We start from the raw sequence: 26722 nt of genomic DNA, 5'->3' as shown, positions 1-26722 counted from the left end.
ACTTTCATTGGTTGTGTTCAGCAAGGGAAACAGAATAATGTCCTGGCTTAACAGAGTCCAAAAGGACTTTATCATGATTTAGTTCATTTAATATTTTCAATCACAAGGGTTTTTTAACCCTTGTATATAATAACTTAAATACACAATGCTGATAATTATAAAGATACCTAATTATTTTTATGCTGTTTATATTTTGCACCTAAATTAAGTTTTAGAATTACCCACACTAGAGCTTCTTTTAAAAATAATTATAAAAAGTAAAAACAAGATACTTAAATTCATGGATAAAGATATATTTAAACATTCAAGTTTCTAATAAGGTTTAAATTACCAATATCAGAATGAAAACTTCAATTTTTTATGCATTATATGCATTCTGTAGCACCCCTAGAATTTAGAATATATATATAAAATATTAAAAAATGCAAAAAATCCTTTTAAACTCAGTATATACTTAGAATTGACATATTAGGATCTTAATACATTAGTCTGTGTATGTTTACAGTGAAATTACTAGTATTAAAAAAAAAATACATGGCAGGACAACTAAATGGCCAGACAACTAAACATAACTACTGAAGATTCCATTTAAAAGGAGGCCTCAGTAAAAGGCATTAGAGATTGAAAAGGAAGAGGCAGAATTATCGCTATTTGTAAATGACATGATTCTGTATACAGAAAGATCCTAAAAAACCCACTGGAAAAGTATTAAACTAAAAATGAGATCATAAAGGCTTCAGGGTACTAGATCAACATGCAAAAAATCCATTTTGTTTCTCCATACTAGGGATAAATAATCAAAAAATGAACCCAAGAAAGCAATTCCATTTATACTAGCTTCAAAGAGAATAAAATACTTAGGAATAAATTTAACAAAAGAAGTGAAAAAACAGTATCCTGAAAAGTAAAAAACTTTGTTGAAAGAAATTAAAGAAGACAAATAAGTAGAAAAATATCCATGCTCCTGGTTTGGGAGACTTAATATTGTTAAGATGGCAATACTCCCTCAAATGATCTATGGTTCAACATACTCCTGTCAACATCCCAGCTGGCTTTTTTGTTCAAGAGATATATAGCTGGCCCTAAAATTCATATGGAAATGAAAGAGATCGAGATTAGCCAAAACAGTCTTGAAAAAGAAGAATAATTTTGAAGTTTACTACAAAGCTTTGGTAACAAAAGATTGTGTGGTAATGACATAAGGATAGATACATAGATTAATGGAACAGAATTGCGAGTCCAGAAATAAATCCTTATACTTATGGTCAACTGATTTTTGGATAAGGGAGCCAAGACCTTGTTGAGAGCCAACTATGCCTTGCATGATACAAGGCACTTTCATACATGTTGTTTCATTTAATGTCACATCTTAAAAGGCAGAAATTATTTTATAACATTTAAGAACCAATCATGTAGAATCCATAAAGAAATTTTTTCAATAAATAGTGCCCAGACAACTAGATTTCCATATGCTAAAGAGTGAATGTTAGACCTCTTCCTTACTTCATCCCCTCAAATTAGTTTTAGTGGATCCTAGACCTAAACTTAAGAGCACTATGAAACTCTTAGAAGAAAACATAGTAAATCTTCATGACCTCAAGTTATACAAACCCTTTGTAGATATGATACCAAAAGCATGAGCAATGAAAGAAAAAAACAGATAAATTAAACTTCATCAAAACTGAAAACTTTATGCTTTGATTGTGGTTGTTCAGTCGCTCAGTCAAGTCTGACTCTGCAAACTCATGGACTGCAGCACACCAGGCTTCCCTGTCCTACACCATCTCCCAGAGCTTGCTTAAACTCATGTCCATGTAACTGGTGATGCCATCCAACCATCTCATCTTCTGTCATCCCCTTCTCCTCCTGTCTTCAATCTTTCCCAGCATCAGGGTCTTTTCTAATGAGTTGGCTCTTCACATCAGGTGGCAAAAATATTGCAGCTTCAGCATCAGTCCTTCCAATGATATTTAGGACTGATTTCCTTTTGGATTAACTGGTTTGATCTCCTTGCAGTGCAAGGGACTCTCAAGGGTCTTCTCCAACACCACAGTCCAAAAGCATCAATTCTTTGGCTCTCAGCTTTCTTTGATCCAACTGTCACATCCATACATGACTAATGGAAAAACCATAGCTTTGACTAGACAGACCTTTATCAGCAAAGTAATGTCTCTGCTTTTTAATATGCTGTCTAGGTTTGTCATAGCTTATCTTCCAAGGAGCGAGCTTCTTTTAATTTCATGTCTGCAGTCACTATCTGTAGTGATTTTTGAAGCCCAAGAAAATAAAGTCTGTCACTGTTTCCATTGCTTCCCCATCTATTTGCCATGAAGTGATGGGACCAGATGCCATGATTTTATGCTTTGATAGACATCATCAAAAAAGTGCAAAGATGACACAATGTGAGAAAATAGCAGCAAATCATAAATTTAATAACACACGTATCCAGAACATATAAAAAACTTCTACAACTCAATAATTAAAAGACAAATGACCACATTTTTAAATGGACAAAGGACAAATATACATATGACCTAAAAAACATGAAAAGATACTCAACATCATTAGCTAAAAAAAAATATGTGAATCAAAAAATCCACAGTGAGATACCACTTCACACTAACTATAGAATGGCTATCAAGAAGACAGATAATGATAAATGGCAGATAAATTAATATTAATTTATTAATTATAATTGGGATCTTCATACACCACATGTGGGAATGTAAAATAGTGCAACCATTTTGGAAAATAGTTTGGCAGTTCCTCCAAATGTTAATCACAGACCCAGCAATTCCATAAAACTAGGTAGATGGCCAAGAGAAATGAAAACATAAACCCACACAAAAGCTGGTAGATGAACATACACAGCAGCATTTATTCATAACTACCCCAAAGTGAAAAGAACCCACATTTCCAATAGGTATACCTACATCAGTAAATTCAGAATGATCAACTATTACCTTCCTTTGTCTTGCTGTAACACTTAAAATCCATTCCCATATATGTTCCTCAGGTTTCTGCCAATATAAATTTAGGAAATTATTTTGGTATTCAGACTTAAGATTGTGGCAGATCTGAGTTTAATTATGGATCACAAAGAAATGAGAGGTGGTGGGACTAGATTTAGAGGTGAACTAGCATAGACTTACAAATCAAGAATCTCCGGTGAGGTTGTTACAAGGTCTTCAGGCAACCAACACAAGCAGAAATGATTGTTTTTCAGCATGGAGGTACAGCAAGATATGAGGGGTTCAGGGTAATCAGATTTATTGAAATCGACTCAAATATTCTTCCAATTATAAGGGTCCGTTCTTTTCCAATCAATACTGCAGCTCTGACATAAGAGGCCTAGTTGAGGCCATGAACTCAACTTGCATTGAATTTTAGGTGACTTCAGGATCAAACTTTGGATTTTGTTTTTAGAAGTTACTATCCTACTACTATAATAATTAAGAAATTCTCTTTTTTTTTTAATTCAAAAATTTATTTAATTATTTTTGTCTGTGCCGGTTCTTCACTGCTACTCAGGGCTTTCTCTAGTTGTGGTGAGCAGGGCTACCCTCTAGTTGCAGTGCTCCAGCTTCTTGCAGTGGCTTCTCTTTGTGGAGCACAGGCGGCAGAGTGTGTGTGCTTCCACAGTTGCATCAGGTGGGCTCAGCTGTTGCAGCTCCTGGGCTCTAAAGCAGGCTGAATACTTGTGGCACACAGGCCCAAGTTGTTTGGTGGCGTGTGAGACCCTTTCTGGACCAGGGATCAAACTCAAGTCCCCTGCACTGGCAGATGGAGTCTTTACCACTTAGCCACCAGAGAAGTCAAGGAATTCTTTTAACTATCTGGTTCTCTAACCATTCATTAAAACTCTAAACTTGTTATTTCATTTCTTTTTTTATTGAAATATAATTAACACAAAACACTGTGTAAATTTAAGGTATACAATGTGTTCATTTGATATATTTGTATACTGCAATATGATTACCACCTATACCATCAGCTAACACCTCTATGACTGCACAGAATTATCATTTCTTTTCCTGGGGTGAGGTCAATTAAGATCTAGTCTCTCAGCAACTTTGAACTTTATAAGGTAGTATTTATGACTATAACCATTACGCTGTGCATTAGCTCTCCAGGACTTATTTATCTACTAGCTCCAAGTTTGTAACCTTAAACAACATATCCCCAATTCCCTCACTCTCAGCCCCTGGTAACCACCATTACATTCTCTATTTTTACAAGTTCAGCATTTTTATATTCCATATGTAACTGACATCATAAAGTATTTGTCTGTTATTTCATTTAGCGTAATGCCCTTAAGGCCCATCTGCTGCAAATGGCAGGATTTCCTTCTATCTCATGGCTGAATAATATTCCAGTGTGTGTACATGTACAGTAATAAATATGGAAGTACATATATCTCTTCAAACTTATATTTTCATTTCCTTTGGATATATACCCAGAAATTGCTCCTTCACATCATAGTTCTACTTTATTTTTTTAAGAAATAAAAATCTCCGTATTACTGTTCACAGTGGCTGAACCAACCTGTCTTCGCTTCAACAATGCACAAGTGTTCCCTGATATCCACATCTGACCTCTTGTCTTGATGACAGCCTTTCTAACAAGTGTGAGGTGATAGCCCACTGTAGTTTTGATTTGTGTTTCTCTGCCCATTTTTTAAAAATTGGATTGTTTTTTGGTATTAAGTTATATAAGTTCTTTAGGTATGTTTGATATTAACCCCTTACACTCAGTATATGAACTACAAATATTTACTCCCATTCTGCAGCTTGCCTTTTCGTTTTTAAAATTGTTTCCTTTGCTGTGTAGAAGCTTTTTAGCTTGATGCAGTCCCACTTGTTTATTTTTGCTTTTGTTGCTGTTACTTTTGGTGTCAGAGTCATTTTTCTATTCTCCACTGTAGTCAGAATAAAGCTGTGCATTTCACAGTCCTTACAGTCTTTGTTTCTACCACAGTTTTCCATTTCAGCAGCTACTTGGTTTTCCAAAGAAAACCGTCTTCTCCATATACTTTATTCCATAATATTGTAGGAGGACTTATAACATTGCTAGTAAGAGCTCAGAAGGAAGTGAGGAGCACAGAAAACAGACACTGCCTTAGGGAATACTCAGATCATCTTGAACAGGGTGATGGTAGAAAACTTCTGTTAAGGACACTGCCAAGAACCCATTATTGGAAACTAAAGGAAAGGGGCCATTGTGAGCGTAGCAGCAGAAAGCTTGGTTGCACTGTATTCATGCAATACAAAACATGTAAACAGTGAACTTAGATATTTAGCTGAGGAGATTTCCAAGGAAAGTATTAAAGACAAGCCTGCTTTCTTACTGTTTGAAATAAAATGTAAGAGGAGAGTGTGGAAGAATTGCTAAGCAAGAAGGACCCAGGATTTGGTAATCTGGGAAATCCTCAACCAGTCCAGACTGCAAAAAATGCTAGAAGTGAGAGATTCACTGTCAGGAATGTGTATTCTGGACAGAAAACCAAGGTTGTAGTTCTACTGCTTTTTGCTAATTCCTCTGAAGGATGAAAAAGTCAGGGTCAGAGACATACCTGACGATGCTATGCTGCTGTCTTTGAAGAAGGGGCCATTAGCCATGGAATGCAGGTGGCTTATGAAAGTTGAGGGGGCTAGGAAACATTCTTCACAGGGGACTCCAGGAAGAAAAGAGTCCTGCTGACAGCTGGATTTTAGCCCAGTTGAATGATTTTCAGACTTCTGGATCCAGAATAATACGTTAATAAATTTGTATTTTGTTTTTGACCACACCGCATGGTAGGTGGGATCTTAATTCCCTGACTAGGGATCACAGAGTCCTAACCGCTTTGGCAGGGAATCCCCCAAATTTGTATAATTTTAAGCCACTAAGTCTGTAGTAATTTGTGACAGAAGCCATAGGAAAATAATACAGATTTTGGCACTTGGAAGTAGAGTGTTGCTGTAACAAATATCTAAAAATGTGGAGGGAGCTTTGGAATTGGGCAGTGAGTGACAGCTGGAAAAATTCTGAAGAGTATGATAGAAAACAATAAAAGACATTAATTAATATATTCAAGAAGTTCACTGAACCCCCAAATAAGATGAATACAAAGAATATAACCTGAGTGTACCATGCACAAAATGCTAAAAGCCAATAGCAAAGAGAAAAGGGACATGGTACCATTAAGGAAAAATAAGACTTAAGGCTGATTTATAAACAGATATGATATATGTCAGAAGATATAATGATGTCTACAAATGTGCTGGAATAAGGATGCATTCTTCTAGGATAAAATAAATACATCTACAAACAAAAAGGATGAAGAAAACAATCTCTGATGGAAGCACAGAACTACTGGAAAGGAGGATCACTATGAAAGTAAACATGGCTGGCAGACAAAAATGAATCAGTGACATACGGCAAATCCATCAAACAATGATGCAGTACTTTAGACTAAACCTCCAAAGAATGTGAAGAAGTGGCTAAGACAGACCTTTACACTGATTAGTATGATAACAATTCTCAGGCATTTGTAACTGAGCAAATTCTGTCCTGATTTGTGTGTATTTCTTACTGGAGTATTTCTCCTCTCTTTTTTACAATGTTTTAAAATTTTGGCTGCACAGCTTTCAGGATCTCAGTTCCCTGATCAGGGATTGAACCCAGGCCATGGCAGTAAAAACACTAGATAGAAGTTTTCTCCCCTCTTTTATAAATTAGAATAAGAGAGCTGTGAATGTTACAATTCACCACATTTGCATAAACAGTTATATTTATGATAAGGAAATAAAATTTTAATGTTAACAATTTTTTTTAACATCACTGTTTAACTACTTATGTGAAGCTTTTAAACATGTCCCCATCTGTTGGGAATGTTACATATTTTAAATTTACATGATATACCTAAAACAGGAAAAATAAGAACTGAAAGAAAAGCAAAACAGATTATCATAATATTCAGGATATTGGCTATCTCAGTGAAGAAGCAGCAGCGTGGGACACAGAAAAGAAACATGGTAAATTGAGTAATACAGATGGGTAGTAAGTTTCCCAATTTGCATTCATCAAAATTTACATAATACTTTATATATACCCCTGGTGGCTCAGATGATAAAGCCTCTGCCTACAATGCGGGAGACCTGGGTTCAATCCCTGGGTTGGGAAGATCTCCTGGAGAAGGAGATGGCAACCCACTCCAGTATTCTTGCCTGGAAAATCCCATGGACAGAGGAACCTGGTAGGCTACAGTCCATGGGGTCGCAGAGTCAGACACGACTGAGCGATTTCCCATTCACTTTATATATACCAAGGGTGACTTAATAAAAATGCTAAGAGGACAGAGATAATGAAACGAGATAGTTTGATTTACAATGCCTAATGAAATACTTCAAGGAGAGATTAGTGGAAGGGAGTACCTGTTTCATTTCCTGCTCCATGATCACTGTGGACCTGCTGCAGGCCAGGAATAGGCCGTGTTGTCAGATACCAAACAGCATGTAGGACGTCTGTGGCATGTATACGATTGTGATCTAAAGTCACCAAAATGTGTTATAAAAATGGTCATTTTGTATTTTAAACATAGGACATTTTAAAAAGTACTTTCTAGTCTCACTGTATCTTCCTAAATAAAACATATGGCTTAGAATAATTTCCAACAATTAGGTTTTTGTTTCATCTTATTTTGTCAAGTTTCTTCATGTCTCTTTTAAAAACTTTTGCGTATACTATGAAAACATAGTACAGGGATCAAAGAAAAGGCATCACAACCGGGTTCTTACTTAAGGTTACTTTTGCTTGTTTTTGGACCATGCCATTTGGCTTGCAGGATCTAGTTCCTGGAGCAGGGGTGGAACCCATGACCCCTGCAGAGGAAGCATGGAGTCCTAACCACTAGACTGCCGGGGAAGTTCCCAGAGACTCTTATCTTAACCAGTATATCCTAACTGGACATGACAGTGAAGATTCCTCACCGTGGCTTTCTTTTTCCCATTCCTCTGATCTTGAAGAACACTTTAAATATCATCTTATTCCATTTGTAAAATTCAGCCCCTTTTCAAAATACATACTTTGTGATAATTAGAGTACATATAATGTACACTAAATTATTAAGCATCACTATTATAAATGAATCATGCCAATTTAAGAATAATTGGCTATTTCTCCAAAGAATATTCCCCTGGAGGTTAAGTGTAGAATGAATCAACACTTAAAGAAAATTGTATCTTTTCCTACTATAAAATTAAAATTCTATTTTATCATAAAATCAAATTGCCATTAAAAATTATCCCACAAGTCAGGACACAGTTATAAAAACAAATTCTGTGGGTAAATTTTAAACATTTCAAAATAAGAAATTTAGGAAACTCATGACAATATTACCAAACATCTGAAATGATAAAGTATTCATATAGATAATTATTAACACAGAAAGCTTATACTGTATGTGAAAAAGCAGACTATAAATAAGGTATTAATAGTATACTTATTTTTTATGAAGTGAATCATAAGAAAAAGTCTTGAAGGATATATACCAAAATGTTAACAGCAAGTCAGTTAACTCTGGGTAGGAGGATGTAGATTTTCTTTTTAAATTACTATTTTTCAATTCTTCCAAACATGCAATTTAAAAAGTGTTTTAAGGGACCATCTAAAGGGAGTTTACAAGGAATTTCAAAACCAGTATTATTTCAAGTTAAATAATATATAATACTTACAAGGAATGTCTCGATAACCATTTTCTAAAGCATGAAAGTAGTTCATAAATTGTAGAGAGGGAATTTTAAATATCTCCAATAAGCCAGTGTCTTGAAATAAGGTATACACAACCTAAAGGTCAATTAAAAGAAAGTACACTTTAAAAACCAGAATTTCTATTTCTAGTTGAGTATGTTTTTTGATTTGCATTGGCAAAGCTAACCATGTACATGTCTCTAACTTAATAATATATTAAAAATTTCCATACAATGATTTCTTTCCAAAACATGAAGGAAGATACTACCCCAAAGCCCTTGAAAACCAGAGAATGACTACCATATCATGTCCCAGTTTTAAAAATTTTCCACTCTTCCCTTCAGCTTTTCCGTCATAATTTATTGAAGGAATTGTATTCTAGTATAGCCCTAGGCATTAAAGAGATGTCAGAACAATATATTTATCACATTTCTGACCCTAAATTACTCAACGTGCTGCTGCTGCTGCTGCTTCAGTCGTATCCAACTCTGTGCGACCCCATAGATGGCAGCCCACCAAGCTCCCCTGTCCCTGGGATTCTCCAGGCAAGAACACTGGAGTGGGTTGCCATTTCCTTCTCCAACGCATGAAAGTGAAAAGTGAAAGTGAAGTTGCTCAGTCGTGTCCGACTCTTAGCAACCCCATGGACTGCAGCCTACCAGGCTCATCTGTCCGCGAGATTTTCTAGGCAAGAGTACTGGAGTGGCTTGCCATTGCCTTCTCCAACTCAATGTGATAAATTATGTTTTTTTCACATATTTTATCCTTGTGTTTTCTCATTTCATGAATAAGATACTTTGGAGTTAATGACAGTGATATTTCAGGAAGATTAATCTGACCCTGTTGTGTGGACCCATAAGGAAGAACCTTGAGTCTGGGTGGTAAAATGGAAGTATTTTTCCATGGTTCTAGCATGAAGTGGACCACCTGGCCTTGGGTAAAGCACAGGGAAAGTGAAACTGAAGTCACTCAGTCGTGTCTGACTCTTTGCGACCCCATGGACTGTAACCTACCAGGCTCCTCTGTCCGTGGGATTTTCCAGGCAAGAGTACTGGAGTGGGTTGCCATTTCCTTCTCCAGGGGATCTTCCCAACCCAGGGATCGAACCTGAGTCTCCCACACTACAGGCAGATGCTTTTACCATCTGAACCACCAGGACAGGGAGGACAGGTGAAAAAGATGAAGCCTAAGAAACACTGGACTGGATGAAACACAAGCTGGAATCAAGAATGCCGGGAAAAATAACAATAACCTCAGATACGCAGATGACACTACCCTTATGGCAGAAAGTAAAGAAGAACTAAAGAGCCTCTTGATGAAGGTGAAAGAGGAGAGTGAAAACGTTGGCTTAAAGCTCAACATTCAGAAAACGAAGATGATGGCATCTGGTCCCATCACTTCAACTGGCAAATAGATGGGGAAACAGTGGAAACAGTGGCTGACTTTATTTTGGGGGCTCCAAAATCACTGCAGATGGTGATTGCAGCCATGAAATTAAAAGACGCTTACTCCTTGGAAGGAAAGTTATGACCAACCTAGACAGCATATTAAAAAGCAGAGACATTACTTTGTCAACAAAGCTCTGTCTCATCAAGGCTATGGTTTTTCCAGTGGTCATGTATGGATGTGAGAGTTGGACTGTAAAGAAAGCTGAGCACCAAAGATTTGATGCTTTTGAACTGTGGTGTTGGAGAAGACTCTTGAGAGTCCCTTGGACTGCAAGGAGATCCAACCAGTCTATCCTAAAGGAGATCAGTCCTGGGTGTTCATTGGAAGGACTGATGTTGAAGCTGAAACTCCAATATTTTGGCCACCTGATCCGAAGAGCTGACTCATTTGAAAAGACCCTGATGTTAGGAAAGATTGAAGGCAGGAGGAGAAGGGGACAACAGGATGAGATGGTTGGATGGCATCACTGACTCAATGGACATGAGTTTGGGTGGACTCCAGGAGTTGGTGACGGACAGGGAGGCCTGGCGTGCTGTGGTTCATGGGGTCACAAAGAGTTGGACACGACTGAGTGAGTGAACTGAACTGAACTGAAGTTTCAGTCCAAAGTACTAGATCACCTTTCATGTCCTTTAAGATTCAATAAAAAGTGAACCTTTATTACTTCTTTAGTATAAATGAAACCCCATTATTATGGGCAAATAAACTACTTTTCATATATACATAAACTATAAGTACCTTATAATAATAGATTGCGCTTATATATATATGTATGGCTTTATATATATAGGTTTCCCTTTTCAAATTTTCTGCTGAAAACTTTATTTTTGAAAAAAAATAATTCAATGAACAATGTTGAACTTATATATAAACCAATATTATAATCTTTAAAGTTTGCTTTTTATAAAGATTCAAGGACAAATTAAAGCAGTAGAGATATGAAACAAACCTGACTGAGGATCCTTCCTGATTTCTCTCCCATCTTTTCTACAAGTTCAAAAATCTGAAAATTCCAGTTACTCATATTTTCTATTAATGAATCATAATCTTCTATTAAAATCAGATCCTGTGATGCTTCTTGTTCAATCTGTATATGTAGGGGGAAAAAAACAAACCAATTTAACCTTACCTTTTATAAATATTATTATATCCACAGCTAAATGAGAACACTTAAAAATGAATAAAAAATGGTCAAAATTATTTTCTATAATGGTTATTCTCAAATATAAACATGTCTTCTAGGCATCAAAAGACTTACTGGTCATTATCCTACTTTTATAAATAAAAATATTTTATTTTGAAAAGACTACACAAATCTAAAATTTATCATTTTCATTTTGGAAGTTAAAGAGATCACAGGATAACGGAAACTTAGATCCTTATACTGACATTTGTTACTAGGATAACGTCTCAAAAGAAATGGATGGATTTTTTTCCCCTAAAAAGCTTGAATTTTGGAAAAAAAATTAAGAAAAAAAATCCTATGATTTAGTATTTTCATTGTTTTTAATGACTGCACATACTTTATTGTCTCAGTTTAACATATATAATAAAAACATCAGCATAGAAAATAATATATTGACTATAAAACTAAAGAAATGTGTTCATTTAAAAGTGAATGCACTCAGTTCTAGGATGATGAATTTTAAAGTAATTTTTTTTAATTCAAGGTTTTCCTTTTTTTATATTTTTATTTTATATTGGAATATAGTTAATTTTCACTGTTGTGTTTCAGATGTATGGCAAAGTGATTCAGTTATACATACACATATATCTATTCTTTTTCAGGTTCTTTCCTCATATAGGTTATTATAGAATTTTGAGTCGAGTTCCCTGTGCTATACTTTAGGTCTTTGTTGTTTGTTTTATATATAGTAGTCTGTATATGTTAATCCCAAACCCCTCATTTATTTAAAGAAATTTTTCTTTCAGGTGTCACAGCGACTTTTCAGTAAAAACTTTAAGAAAATTATTGTATTAAAAACCTTGTTCTGGGCAAAAAATAATAAACTTAGTACTAACTAATAATATGTTTCACCTTAACATAATCATATTGAAAGTTTGTCTTTTACATTTGGTTGCTCTTCATTCCGTGCGGCTGCTTTTAGGTGATCATCACCTTCGCAAAGTAATTTTCGGCAGTCTCTGCTCTCTGTTTCCACTTCTTGTTGAGCTTCGGTAAGGTTGAATGATGCTTTTGAGAAAATGGTATTGTCTTCGTCACCTTTCAAAACATATATCAAGTAATAAACAAGAATAAAACGTGTCCATACTATATGAACAACTTTATAAGAAAAGTTTGTAAAAAAATATTCAGATAAATTGAACCATACTGGCATTCAATCTAAACTGACACAGTTAAGTTGTATCTTGCGGGACCATTTGGCATAGGTACCTTGTGCTCAGGCAATGTTTAACCTGATATAGCTACTCATGGATGAAAGAGATGTGTGAATATTCACTGTAAAAATGAGAAACTGAAAATGTCAGTCCCTCTCAATAGGAATTTTTTAAAAACCAATTTCATGTAAACAATTTCTAATACTTGAAATTATTTGAGTTTTGGATATGAAAATTCTAAAGTCATAACTATGGGTGAGATTAAGGCACATCTAAAAATTAAAACAATGTCATGAATTATTTCTCTACTAATGTCGTTAATAATGTTCTTTTCCCCAAATTGCATGGAAATGGGATGCAGCATAGGTGGCTAATAGCATTCATTCATATAAAAAAATATTCATACTCATTTTATTTGTAATAAACAGGAAACTTTCCCCAAACCCATCAACAGTGAAATAAATAAACTGTAGTGTATTCACACAGTTGAACACTGCAGAGCAAAAAGAATAAACTATAATCATAAGCATCAATATAGTTTTTAAAAATACAATGTCAAATGAAGAAAGACAGATACACAGGTATACTCTGTGATTCTCTTTATGAAAAGTTAAAAAACATATCAAAATTGATACATAGGAATACTGAGACAGGATAAACATCTTTGGGGGAGCAATTTCTGGAAACAGGCATGGGAAGAATTTCTGAGGTGCTGGTAATATTTTATTGATCTGGGTGCTGCTTATAAATGTATATTAGATGTATGAAAATTTATCAAGCCACAAACTTCAGATTTATATATTTTTCAATATGTAGGGATTTTTTTAAAATAAAAGGTTTTTTTCAGTGTTTTTCAGAGCACTCATTTGAGTTGACTTTCAGAAAAACTAGGCTTATTTATTCATTCATATTTATTGACGTACAGTTGATTTCCAAGGTTTGTTAATTTCTGCTGTAAAGCACAGTGATTGATATTCATATATATATATATTCTTTCTTAATTTTTTATATTAAAAAAATTTTTTGGCCCAGCAGCACTCAGGATTTTAGTTCCTCCCAAAGGGATGGAATCTGCAGCCCCTGCTGTGGAAGTGCAGCGTCCTGAACCCCTGGCCTGCCAGGGAAGCCCTGCACTCTTTCATGGTCCGCTTTTCCATTATGGTTTACCAGAAGACACTGAATACCATTCTCTGCGCTGTACAGCAGGACCTTGTTCACCCATTCTATAGAGAATCCTTTGCACATCTGCTAATCCCTGCCTCCCACTTCATCTCTATCCCAAACCCCTCCCTCTTGGCAACCAAAAGTGTGTTCTCTATACATGACAATCTAGTTTTAGAACATTCCTATCACCTCAAAAGGGGTTTCCCAGGTGGGGGTAGGTGGTTAAAGAACCCGCATGCCAATGCAGGAGACAGACGTGGGTTCGGGAAGATCCCTTGGAGGAGGGCATGGCAACCCACTCTAGTATTCTTGCCTGGAGAATCCCAAGGACAGAGAAGCCTGGTGGGCTACAGTCAGTCCATGGGGTCACAAAGAGTTGACACGACTAAAGTGACTTCAAAAAATATCCTCATGCCTATTTACAGTTAACCCTTATTCTTAGGCAACTGCTATTCCAATTATTGTCACTATAAATTTGCACTTTCTAGAATTTCATATAAATAGAATCAAACAGTGTATTATCTTTTTAGTTTGGTTTTCTTCACTTAAAATAATGTTTTAAAATTTATCCACATAGCAGCATATATCAGAAGTTTGTTCTTTTTTTCGTTAATTAGAATCCTACACCATTTATTCAGTTACAAGTTGATGAACATTTGGATCATTTCCAGTTAAGCACTATCATGAATAAAGATGTCATAAGCAGACACAATCCTGTCTTTGAGTGCTCTTATTTTTTCTCTTGAGTAAATTCTTATCCTTGTTAGTGCTGGGTAATATGGTAAATTTATGTCTTATTTTTCTGTTTGTGTTTTGGTTTCTTTATGGCTGTGCCACACAGCATGCAGTATCTTAGTTTCCCAATCAGGGAGCAAACCTGTGAACCACTGGACCACCAGGGAAGTCTCGATGTCTAACTTTTAAAGAAACTGTCAAAATGTTTTCTGAAGAGGGTTTAACATTTTATATTTCCATCAGCAATGCACAAGGTTCCAATTTCTCTGCATTTTTGCCAACACTTGGTATTGTCTATCTTTTTGATTATGCCTATTCTAGTTTACTGGTATCTCAGTATAATATTAATTTGCATTTCCCTAATGACATTAATCATTTTTTCATGTATTTACTACCCATTCTCTATATCCTTCATATCCTTCACCGAAAGTCTTTCAACAGATAATAAAAAATCTTTCGCTTGTGTTTTAATTGAATTAGTTGATTCTTACTATTGAGCTATAAAAGTTATATATCACAGATATAAGACCTTTATCAGATGTATAACTGCAAATTTTTCTCCCAATCTGTGGTTTGTCTTTCATTTTGTTATTGGTATCTTTTGAAGTGGAAATAAGTTTTAAAATCAGGTAGTATCAGTCCTCCAAATTTGTTGTTTTTCCAAATTGTTTTGACTTTTAGGTCATTTGTATTTCCATGTAAATTTTAACACCAACTTGTCAACTTCTACTTAAAAAAAAAAAAAAAAGCCTTGTGGAATTTAATCAGAATTCGGATGAATTTATAGATCAATTTGGAAGAACAGCCCTGTTGAAAGTACTGTTTTTTCCAATCTGTTTGCTATTGCAACATCTCTCAATTTATTTAGACTTTAATTTTTCTCAACAATCTTTTATAGTTTTCAGTTTATAAATCTATTTTTGTATTAAATTTATTCTAACTTTATTCTTTTTGATACTATTGTAAGTGGAATTGTTTTTTGTAATTTTATTTATTTTTGGCTGCGTTGGTTCTTCGTTGCTAAGTGCCTCTGGTTTTGGAGTGTGGGGGCTACTCTCTCTAGCTGCAGCACATGAGCTTTTCATTGAAGTGGCTTCTCTTGCTTCAGTAGCTGTGGTGCATGGGCTTAGCTTCCCTGTGGCATGTGGAATCCTCCTGGACTGGACCAAGCATTGAACCTGTGTACCCCTCAATGGCCAGGGAATTCCTGTGGTGTAGTTGCAAAGGAATCTGCCTGGAATGCAGGAGACCCAGGTTTGATCTCTGGGTTGGGAGGATCCCCTGGAGGAGAAAATGGCAACCCACTCCAGTATTCTTGCCTGGAAAATTCCATGGATAGAGGAGCCTGTAGGGCTACAGTCCATGGGGTTGCAAAGAGTTGGACACAACTGAGCACACACACACACACACACCCACCCTCACTGGCAGGTGGAGACACACACCCCCCCCACACACACACCCCCTCACTCGCAGGTGGATTCTTGACCACTGGACCAATAGGGAAGTCCTAGAAAGGTTTTCTTAATTTCAGTTTATGAGGATTCATTTCTGGTATATAGAAATAGAGTTGATTTTGTACACTGATTTCGTCTCTTGTGACTCTGTGTGTGTGTGTGTGTGTGTGTGTATTCTTTGGAATTTTTTAACAAATGATCTGTGAATAAGAAGAGTTTTATTTATTTCCCTTCAGGATTTCCTAATCTTTTTATCTTTCTAGAAATTTTCCTGGCTAGAACCTCCAGTACTATGTTGAATAGAAGTGTTTAAAGCAAAAATCTTTCATTTATTCTTGATCCTAGTGGGAAAGCAACAATCTGTTTTCAGGAAGGATGATGTTAAATTTGTGTTTCTTTCAAAGATGCCCTTAATCAGATTGACGAACTTTCCTAATACTATGTGTTTTCATCATGAAAGAGTGTTGGATTTTGTCAAATGTTTTTTGTGCATCTATTTAATTATCATGTGATTTCCTCCCCCCTCTTTATGGGGCATATTACATTAATTAATTTTCAAATGCTATACCACCCCTGCATTCCTGGTATAAATACCAATGTCATGAATATGACATTTTATATGTTGCAAGATTCAGTGTGCTAGTATTCTGTTAAGGATATTGGCAGTGGTGGTCTCTAGTTGTCTTTTCTTGTGATGCTTTTGTCTGCTTATGGTGTCAGAATAATTCTGGTTTTATTTATAGAATGAGTTGAGAAGTTTGCCCTCCTATTTTCAGAAGTATGTGAAGGATTGGTCTTCCTTGTTGTTGTTTTTTAACCTTTTAAAATGTAAACCCCCAAAACTATTATATTGTACACTACAGAAGGGTGAATTTTAAAGTATGTGAAGAGACTGATATTCACCTGTAACCCCTGAAAAGGCCTGTCTATTTCTGGCTTACCTTTACTCTTAAGATGCAGTACTGCAGAGTTTACCAGGTTAATCCTATCATGGCAGACTTTCAGCTCTAATCTTTATCTCCGTAGTCCCAAGAAGCTGTCCCATGAAGCTACCAAAAGGGACTGTTTGTTCTATCAGTAGTGGCCCCTCTGGAAGAAGCAAACACCTTTTGGTAGCCCCAAACTCGAGACTCATTTCCTAAGTCTCTCTTCTCCTCCAGGTCTTACACTGGATATTCTGAGGAGCCCATTAGTTCTTCAGTGGCTTCAAGCAGATTGTTGATGCTAATATTAATAGTTTGTAACTTTTCTAGCTACCTTCAGGAGGTATGTTGCTCTGAGTTACCTAGTTAACTATTACTAGATGCTTGAGTCATCAGTGTTTTAAAATTATAAAACAACTATGATTTTATCACCAACAATATTCCTTTTTTGAGGGTACGTTTCAGAATGATATAACTAAGTTTTAAAACAACTTGTTTGTGTAATTATTAAAATGTATGCAAACCCTTCTGAGCTTACATAATGCAATTTAAATTTCAATGTTAATATAATTTCACTGTTTATGAAGCCTAACCGTAACATAAGACTATGTTAATTTATACAGCACATTTTTACCCTTCAAAATACTTTCACCATCTATTATTTATAATTTGCTAATAACTCCTCTATAAAGTAGATGAAACATTGTAATCTTTGTTTTAAAGATGGATATCTTAACTCATTTATTCATTTTAAAAAGCAATGTTAAGATTGTTCTTAAAGTTAAAGACATATGACTTTTGCAGTCTCACCTGACTTTTCCCTGTGGCAGTCTGTACCAGACTCTGGTTCAGATGCTGAATCATATTTCAGTATTTGATGTCCACAGCTTGTAAAATAAAACAGGTAAATATGTATATATGACAAATGAGACAATTTTTGTTTTTATCTAAATACAGTCAGAAAATGTTTTTTTTTTTTTTAACTGTAAGATCCCAACTGGAAAATACCCTAATATTCCAATCTCTCTATAAACTTAATAGGCTTTATCCTAGAAAACATCTTTGTCCCTGTGAAGGAAATAGCATATTTTGAAAGTAACCCTGGGATTGGAGGTAAACACCATCGTAAAAGCAGAAATGAAAATGAACATCAAATGAACTGGTTACTATAAGTAAGTACTAAATTAGTGCATAAAATTACTAGTACTAAAATAATTTTCATACATTTACTGATATCTTATGATGGATAAAATACCATTATATTTCCCTTTAGATGTAGATCATTTAGCTGAGAAATGAATAACAGCACTGAAATGAAAAAAAAATTGTTTAGAATAAAAACTACTAGATGAAGAAAAGGATATAGTATTAATCATCTAGTTATAATACAGAACTAGAAAACTAGGAGTACTTTATTAAAATAACCTATATTTTGAAACCATAAACATCTGGGAAACTTACCTGTTACATAAATTGCTATCAGAATTTCTAAACTGCTGATAAAAATCTGGTGAATTGGGTGTACTGCTCAAAGATTTGTGTAAAATGACAGGTGGTTTAGTAAGAAATTCAGCAGTATCAGGAAATTCTATAGGTGATCGGTTAGTTGGAGAGCCAGCAGACACTGGTCCATGACTGGTTGAATTCAGGCTTGGTAAACCACCTTAAAAATTGAAAGAGAAGAAAGAGATATTATGTATGCATGTATCTGTTTATTGTCTATGTTTGGGTACTTATAAAGTTCTTCTTTAAAGAAAGCAAAAGTGAAGTCGCTCAGTCATGTCCGACTCTTTGCGACCCCGTGGACTGTAGCCCAGCAGGCTACTCCATCCATGGGATTTTCCAGGCAAGAATACTGGAGTGGGTTGCCATTTCCTTCTCCAGGGTATCTTCCCCACCCAGGGATCAAACTCAGATCTCCCACATTGCAGGCAGATGGTTTCTTTTTTAAAGAATGCAAAGCATTTACAATTAAATGACAAAACTACATTTCTACATGGAGCTATCATCAAGACATTCTACGAATTCAGGCAGAATATAGACTATATTATCATCAATGACCGTGGAATAAACACCCTGTGGCAGGATGACACATAATAGTAAATACCAAGAGTACGAGGAAAATGTACATAATAATGATAATAACGTGTGTACACGATAATGTGTGGCACAGATTTTCCTAATCCATATTAATCTTCATCTTTCACACTTTGTGTCCCTACCAGCCTGATTATCCGTTTTACTATCTTTACTGTATTTTTTCAATACAATAAAATTCATTTTTATTTTGGAAACAGAGTTCTTAATAGCACTGAGCAAGCTGAGCATGATAAAATTATATGAGCATATGATAAAATTATATGAACAAAACAGCAGATCCCTTAAATAAAATCTACATCTTTCCAGCTCATTCATTCATTTAACAAGTATTTGAGAGCCTATTATATGCTGGAAAATGTGCTGGGTTTCACAACGGAGAAAAACATGCCATCCCTACAGTGTTCAACAAACCTAAAAAAGGCTAGTGGAAAATACAAACAAGTGCTAAGTGAGTGCTAAAATAAGAGGGAAAAAGTGCTTCAGAAATACATCCCTAATCCTGTTAATTTATTCAAGAGCCTTTGCTAGGTACCTTGAACTAAGGGTGCATCTAGAGAGGTATAGGTAGATTTAAAACTTTATTTCAAAAAAAAGATTCAAGTAAAGTGAGAATCAGAGAGGAAAGCAAATAACAGTTATTAAGGTACCATGGTATTTTCAGACATAGTTACAGATGTATGTGATGGTTAATTTTGTGTGTCAACTTGGCTGGGCTATCATGCCCAGTTGTTTGGTTAAAATCTAGTCTAGATGTTAATGTGAAGGTATTTTTCAGATGCGATTAACATCTAAATCACTAGACTGAATAAAGCAGATTACCCATTGCTATGTGGGTTGGCCTCATTCAATTTGTTGAAGGCCTTAAGAGAAAAAACTGAGGCCCTCCAGAGAGGAAGGAATTTTTCTTCCAGATTGCCTTCAGAGTCAAGAGTGCAATACTGACTCCTGCTACGATTTCCAGGTTGGCAGCCTGCCCTAATCATTTCGGACCTGGCAATCTGGCAAGCCAATCCCCATCGATCAGTCAATCACTGTCCCCCTCTCCAGTATATATGTATGGGTATATACACGTACACAAACATCCTGTTAGTTCTGTTTTTCTGGAAAACCCTGACAAATACAATGTGTGTTCTTTTATTTAATCTTCATAATAATCCTGTGAATTAAACAGCATTTTCATTTCACATATGCAGGGCTGCCACTGCTGTTCTATCAAATTGACCTGTTTAGAGGCTCCTATAATTTCATATCATGTTAGGGCTGAAAAAAAGATTTTCATAAATCATCTGGCCAAACACTTAAATGTTTCAGAAGAAGAAACTGAGGACTAGAGAGGGGAACTATCTTGCCTGTCAAAATAATGTTAGTTATTAACTGGAGACTAAAGTTCCAATTTTCAGCATTCTTTTCTTTAATTATACTGCTGCTGCTGCTGCTAAGTCGCTTCAGTCGTGTCCAACTCTGTGCGACCCCATAGACAGCAGTCCACGAGGCTCCGCCGTCCCTGGGATTCTCTTAGTGAGTGTCCAAAACTCTGACAAACAGGCTGAGAAGAATAAAGGATAAACTAATTTTAGGGTAGAAATTTGATATAATGTAGAAAAGCTTTTGAGGAGAGGACAAAATGGTACCGAAACACCTTAGCAACCTCTAAGAAATACTTTCTACAATACAGATTTACCATTGTTATTCTAAACCTTTTGAACTGTGAAATATAACATACAGAAAAGTTATAACAGGAATGCGCACCACTCAGGCTAAAATATAAAACATGGCCAGAGATCAGAAATCCATGTCCAGTATCTAATTCTCAGTCCTTTCATTAAAAGAAAGCATTACTTTGATGATAGGGTACTGTTTTTCTTGTCTGTCTTTATATTTGTACCACATATATATCTCTTTAACAATTTAGATTAGTTTTGCACTTTCTTTGAACTTTGTAAATGGAATCAGGCAGTATAAATGCTTTTATGCCTTGCTTACTTTACTCAACATTTTTAAAAGATATTTCACATGTTCACTCATTTTGAATGACATATAAAATTGTATGGATGAATATAGCACAATTTTATTTCTCTATTCAAGTACTGAACTGCCAAATTGTCTTCCAAAGTAACTGTAGCATTTTACTTTCCCATCAGTGATATATGAGTGTTCCTACTTTTGAACATTTTTCCAATTCTTGTTATACTGCCTTGAGAATTATAGACACCATAGTGGGTGTGAAGTCATGGTTCATTGTGGTTTTGATTTGCATTTCCCTAATGACTAATAATGCTGAGTATCTTTTCATGGGTAAGGGCCAATGGTATAACTCCTCTGGAGAAACATCTATTCAAATCTTTCACCAATTTTTTAGTGAGATCATTTGTGTTTTTATTACTGAGTTATAAGATGTCTTCTGTAAGACTCTGGCCACCTGATGCGAAGAACTGACTCACTGGAAAAGACCCTGATGCTGAGAAAGATCAAAGGAGGGAGGAGAAGGGGACGACAGAGGATGAGATGGTTAGATGGCATCACCGACTCAATGGACATGAGTTTGAGCAAGCTCTGAGAGTTGGTGATGGACAGGGAAGCCTTGCATGCTGCAGCCAATGGGGTTGCAAGGAGTCAGACATGCCTGAGCGACTGAACTGAACTGAAGACATCTTTGTCTATTGTGAATACACAAGCTCATTGTCAAATTATAATTTGCAAATATTTTCTCCCATCTTATGGATTGTCTTCTCACTTTCTTTAGGTGTTTTTTGAAGTGCAAATGTTTTTCATTTTAATGAATTCCTATTATCAATTTTCATTCATGTACTGTACTTCAAGAATATCCAAAGTCACAAAGATTTTCTCTTATGTTTTCTTCTACAAGTTTTATGGTTTCATACTCAGATTTGAGTTTATGAGCATTTTAGGTTAATTTTTGAGTATGATGACAGGTATGGTTCAAATTCACTTTTTCATATGCGTATCTATCCAGGTGTTCCAGCATCATTTATTAAAAACACTATTCCTTCCCCATTGGATTACCGTGGCACGCTGGCTGAAAATCAGTTGACCATGTGACGGTTTATTTCTGGACTCTCAATTCTATTCCACTGATTTGGAATATCCTTATGCCAGTATCACTGTCAATCAGTGTCTTGATAACCACAGCTTGGTAGCAAGTTTAAATTTACAAGTGTGAATGAATCTCTAGATTTTTTTTTCTTTTTTACTAAAGATTGTTTTGGCTACTCTGGGTACCTTGAATTCTGACATGAATTTTAGGATCAGCTTGTCAAATTTCTGCAAAGAAGCCAGCACAGATTTTGTTAAGAACCATTTGAGGACTACTGTCCTCTTAACACCACCAAGTCTTCTGATCCATGAATATGGGATATCTTTCCATTTATCTGGGTCTTCCTGGGAATTCCCTGACAGGACTCCACACTTCCACTGCTGGGGGGCACAGGTTCAAGTCTCTGGATGAGGAACTAAGATCCCACATGCTGTGCAGTACCAAACAACAAAATCATATTTGGGTCTTTAATTCCAACAATGTTTCATAGTTTTCAGTGTACAAGTCTTGAACTATTTTGCTAAATTTATCCCAAAGCATTTTATTCTCTTTGATGCTAACTTTAAATGGACTTCTTAATTTCAGGTGTGCACTGTTCATTGCTAGTATATAGAAATGTAACTGATTTTTGCATACAGATTTTATATCCTGCCACACTGATTAATTTGTCTATTTGTTGTAATAGGTTTTAAGGAATTTCTTAGGATTTATAAATATATGATGATGTTGTCTGCAAATAGTTTTACATCTTCCTTTCATTGTTTTTATCTAAACTTCTCAGAGTAGAACCTCTAACCCAATATTGAGTAGAAGTGACTATCTTATAATTATTTAAATTATTTTATAATTTTATCATATAATTTCTAATTCTTTATATTCTTTCCTTGGTGAGATATTGTTGTCATACTCTTCTTACTTTAGATATGGTTTCCTGAAGTTCTTTAAAGATATAATGGTAGCAAATTTAAAGCCATTGCTAAATGCAAAGTCCAAGCTCACTCACGGAAATTCTGTTCGCTGTTTTTCATCCTGTTTCTTTGCATGCTTCATAAATTTTTTTTAAATTGAAAACTGGACATTTAGATACTATACTGTAACAATTCTAGTATCAGATCTCTCCCACCCTCACGGTTTATGTGGCTTATTTTGTGTTTGTTCATTTTATTTCTGACTATTCATTGAGTGATCTCCTGAACTCATAATGTAGGTTTTTTTTCACTGAGGTGTGTAGCCACTGAGTACTCTGATGCCTTTTTTCCCTTTTCCTCTTTGATTTATGCTTGACTTCTTAGAAGTCACCCGTGGGTCAGTATGATTTAGTTGAGACAGAAAAATTTCTTTTAATGTCTTGCCTATGTGTCGTCATTTGTTGATGGGAATATGTTTGAAAAGTTACAACTTCAAATTTCCAGGCAGTTTACAAAACAGCTTTAGCTTTTACTTCCTGCTTGTGCAGCACTTCAAGGTCAGCTACAAGTGGAGCAGCCAGGGCCTTCTCCTTTCACAAATCTTTCCTGAGCATGTGCACAGCCCTGAAAATGTGCTCAGCCTAGCAGATCTTCAGGCATATGCCAGAGCTTTTCACTTTCGTGTGGTCATCTAGTGTCCAGGATTTCCTTTTAAATTTCCAATCAGTTCTTGTTTGCCTTAGTTGAAATCACAGCTTTACACACTCAAAATGTTGCTGGCAGTGGGTGGTGGGTGTTTTTTGTTGCTGTTATTTTTTTGGAGAGCTGAGCTCTCAGTCAAATGAATTATCCACAACAACCTGGGAACAAAGATGTTTTCCAGTGAGTTTGGACAAAACATTTACTGTACTCTCAGGTTGTTGTTGCTTTTAATGCAGTTTTTAAAGAGGTCAGACTCTAATGACTGCAAAGCGAGTGGCTTTTAGCTGTAGTACCACTGAGCTGGGGAGAGAGGGTTTGGGAACTGCTTTCAATTAAATTGTCATAGAACCCAAAGCCTCACCAAGGTTCAGTAGTTAGTTTCTCTTGTACAGATGATTTCTAGTGTGTTCTCTGGCTTCTGTTAACTTACAAAATTCTGAAACAGTTTAGTTTTTTGCTCCTATTTTTGTCCCTGGTGGCTCAGATGGTAAAGAATCTGTCTGCAATGCAGGTGACCCAGGTTTGATCCCTGGCTCGGGAAGATCCCCTGGAGGAGGGCATGGTAACCCACTCCAGTATTCTTGCTTGGACAATTCCATGGACAGAGGAGCCTGGTGGGCTACAGTCCATGGGGTAGCAAAGAGCTGGACACAACTGAGTAACACTTTTTTTATTTGACTGTGACACTGGATATTACAATGTACATCTTTGAAGTATTAGTTTCTTTTAAAACAGAACTTTTTAGTACTTTTCAATCACTGCTAGTACATCCAATGTACTCCTTTCCCCACCCTTTATGCCACTGTTTCCATATACTTCTTTATACATTATGTAAACTGCAGGGAGTCATTGTTTTCATACATCCACATATTTAGGCTTACCAGTACTTTTCATTCGTTCCTGCAGATCCATGCTTCAATTTGGATCACTTTCCTCCTATCTAAAGAATTTTCTTTGCTAAATCTCAGTAGTGCACATCTACAAGCAATACATTTTACCTTTTTTTTGTATAAAAAACACTTGTTATTTCACCTTAAATTTTAAAGGATATCTTCACTGGATAAAGAATTTCAGGTTGGCAATTTTTGTTTTGGCAATACTTTAAATATGCCATTTCATCATCTTTGGTGACTATAGTTAATAATACTGTATTGTGTATTTGAAAGTTAAGAGAATAGATCTTGAAAGTTCTCATCACAAGAAAAAAACTTGTAACTATGGTGACAGATGTTAACTAGACTCATTATGGTGATCATTTTATAGTATATACAAACATCAAATCATTTTGTTGTACACCTAAAACTAACAATATGTCGATTAACAGCCCCCACCCCCACCCCAAGATTCTATTAAGGGTGGCTTATTAGGCTATATCTTCCCTGATGGCTCAAATGGTAAAGCATCTGCCTACAACGCGGGAGACCCGGGTTTGATTCCTGGGTCAGGAAGATCCTCTGGAGAAGGAAACAGCAACCCACTCCAGTATTCTTGCCTAGAAAATCCCATGGATGGAGGAGCCTGGTTACAGTCCATGTGCTCGCAAAGAGTTGGACACGACTAAGCGACTTTGCTTTCACTTTGCTTCACTCTGCGTTATTAGGATATAGGATACAGTCAGGATTTTTCCTGCTCTCATATTAAGATTTTTTTTTCCTCCTCTACAATCACCATGCTACAAAAGAATGCCCTTTACTGAGGGTTTTCCTTTGCTCTTTGTCTACAACTATTCAGGTTAAATAGTTCTATATTTTATCCCTGAATCCTCAGTGCCTAACAAAGTTCCTGATACATAGTATATGTTCAAAAATTAACAAACAAATGAGCAAATTGTCAACTAACAGCCAACCCAAACTGCTTAGTTTTATGTTAACTTCAGTTCATTTCAATTCAGTTCAGTCGCTCAGTCGTGTCCGACTCTTTGCGACCCCATAAACTGCAGCACACCACGCTTTCCTGTCCTTCACTATCTCCCAGAGTTTGCTCAAGCTCATGTACATTGAGTCAGTGATGCCATCCAACCATCTCATCTATGAATAGGTAATGAAAACCCTGTTCTCAGCTAAGAATAGTTTCTATTCATATCTGAGAAAATATATCCTCAGCTATTAATAGGTAATGAAAAGTTTGCACTACCATATAGTTTGAGACCTCCCATATTTAAGTCACAAAGAATGATTTCTTACCAGCTCTTCTTAGACCTACATGGTGAGTTAACGATACAGATGATGACCTTTGCTTCGGGACTGTCAGTAGATTTGAACTATAAGGCCCATTTAGATAGCATCCTTGACTAAAAGGGAAAGATAACAGGTTAAGATTTTTTAAAACATGAAAAATTGATTTTTTTCTTATGGTCTTCAATTCATTAGCAAATATCTGCTTATACATCCAGAGTAAAGCACGCACCAACAAATTTTTTCTGTAAAGAACCAAGTAGTAACTACTTTGGACTTTGCAAGCCATAAGGTCTCTGCAATTACTCAATTCTGCCACTGCGGTATAAAAACAGCCATAACCAATGATAAACAAATGAGTAAAATCATGTTTTTCAATATAATTTTATTGACAAAAAAAAACAGGTATGGTCCTCATTAGATCCACAGGCTGTAATTTGCTGAACCCTGGCAAGAAGCAGGTTATCAGTATCACTGGAGGGCTCTTTGTAACACAGACTGCTACTCCCACCACCAAGATTTCTGATTCAATAGCTCTGGGGAAAGGTCACAGATTGGCATGTCTGACAAGTGCTTAGGTGGTCCAGGGACCTCACTGACAATTACTGACCTAAAACATACAGTTTTTCACTATCTTCCATTCCCCTTCTGCACAGATAATTGATTACCCATTAACACAGTCATATCCTATAAATGAAATATTTATTGTAGGTTTTAGGGTCCTTATGAAGAAATTAAATATAGGTGAGCAATCATAGTACACCAATTGATATATAAAATGCATTTTAAGATTACATATTTTAAAGCCCTTGGCCGAGGGCCATACATATAGGACTTCCTTTCTTAGATATTCACTAGCCTTTTTTCTTCTGTTAGTCGACCCTGATGTGGGCACTTTGCCACAGGATTAAGAACAAATCTCGTGTCTTTATTTTTCACTCAACGTTTTGTTAGTATAGGCTGAGTTCTCAGTAAGCTTCCCCCTCCC

General features: G+C 35.8%; 1 protein-coding gene across 2 annotated transcripts in view; it reads right to left on the bottom strand.

The window, feature by feature from the left end:
• Positions 1-26722, bottom strand: part of PDE3B (phosphodiesterase 3B) — a 179439-nt gene that overhangs the window by 18556 nt on the left and 134161 nt on the right. For both annotated transcript variants that reach the window (XM_018059586.1, XM_005689658.3), the window contains exons 5-11: positions 25744-25850; positions 18257-18458; positions 17606-17682; positions 12252-12403; positions 11129-11266; positions 8715-8826; positions 7416-7529 (exon numbers count right to left, since the gene is read on the bottom strand). In XM_018059586.1, the coding sequence (XP_017915075.1) occupies positions 7416-7529; positions 8715-8826; positions 11129-11266; positions 12252-12403; positions 17606-17682; positions 18257-18458; positions 25744-25850 (902 nt within the window). The remainder of the gene's footprint in view (positions 1-7415; positions 7530-8714; positions 8827-11128; positions 11267-12251; positions 12404-17605; positions 17683-18256; positions 18459-25743; positions 25851-26722) is intronic.

This window comes from Capra hircus, chromosome 15, assembly GCF_001704415.2.
Source record: "Capra hircus breed San Clemente chromosome 15, ASM170441v1, whole genome shotgun sequence".
Taxonomy (NCBI): domain Eukaryota; kingdom Metazoa; phylum Chordata; class Mammalia; order Artiodactyla; family Bovidae; genus Capra; species Capra hircus.
Note: the sequence above shows the minus strand (reverse complement) of the source record. Positions and strands in the feature narration are given on the sequence as shown.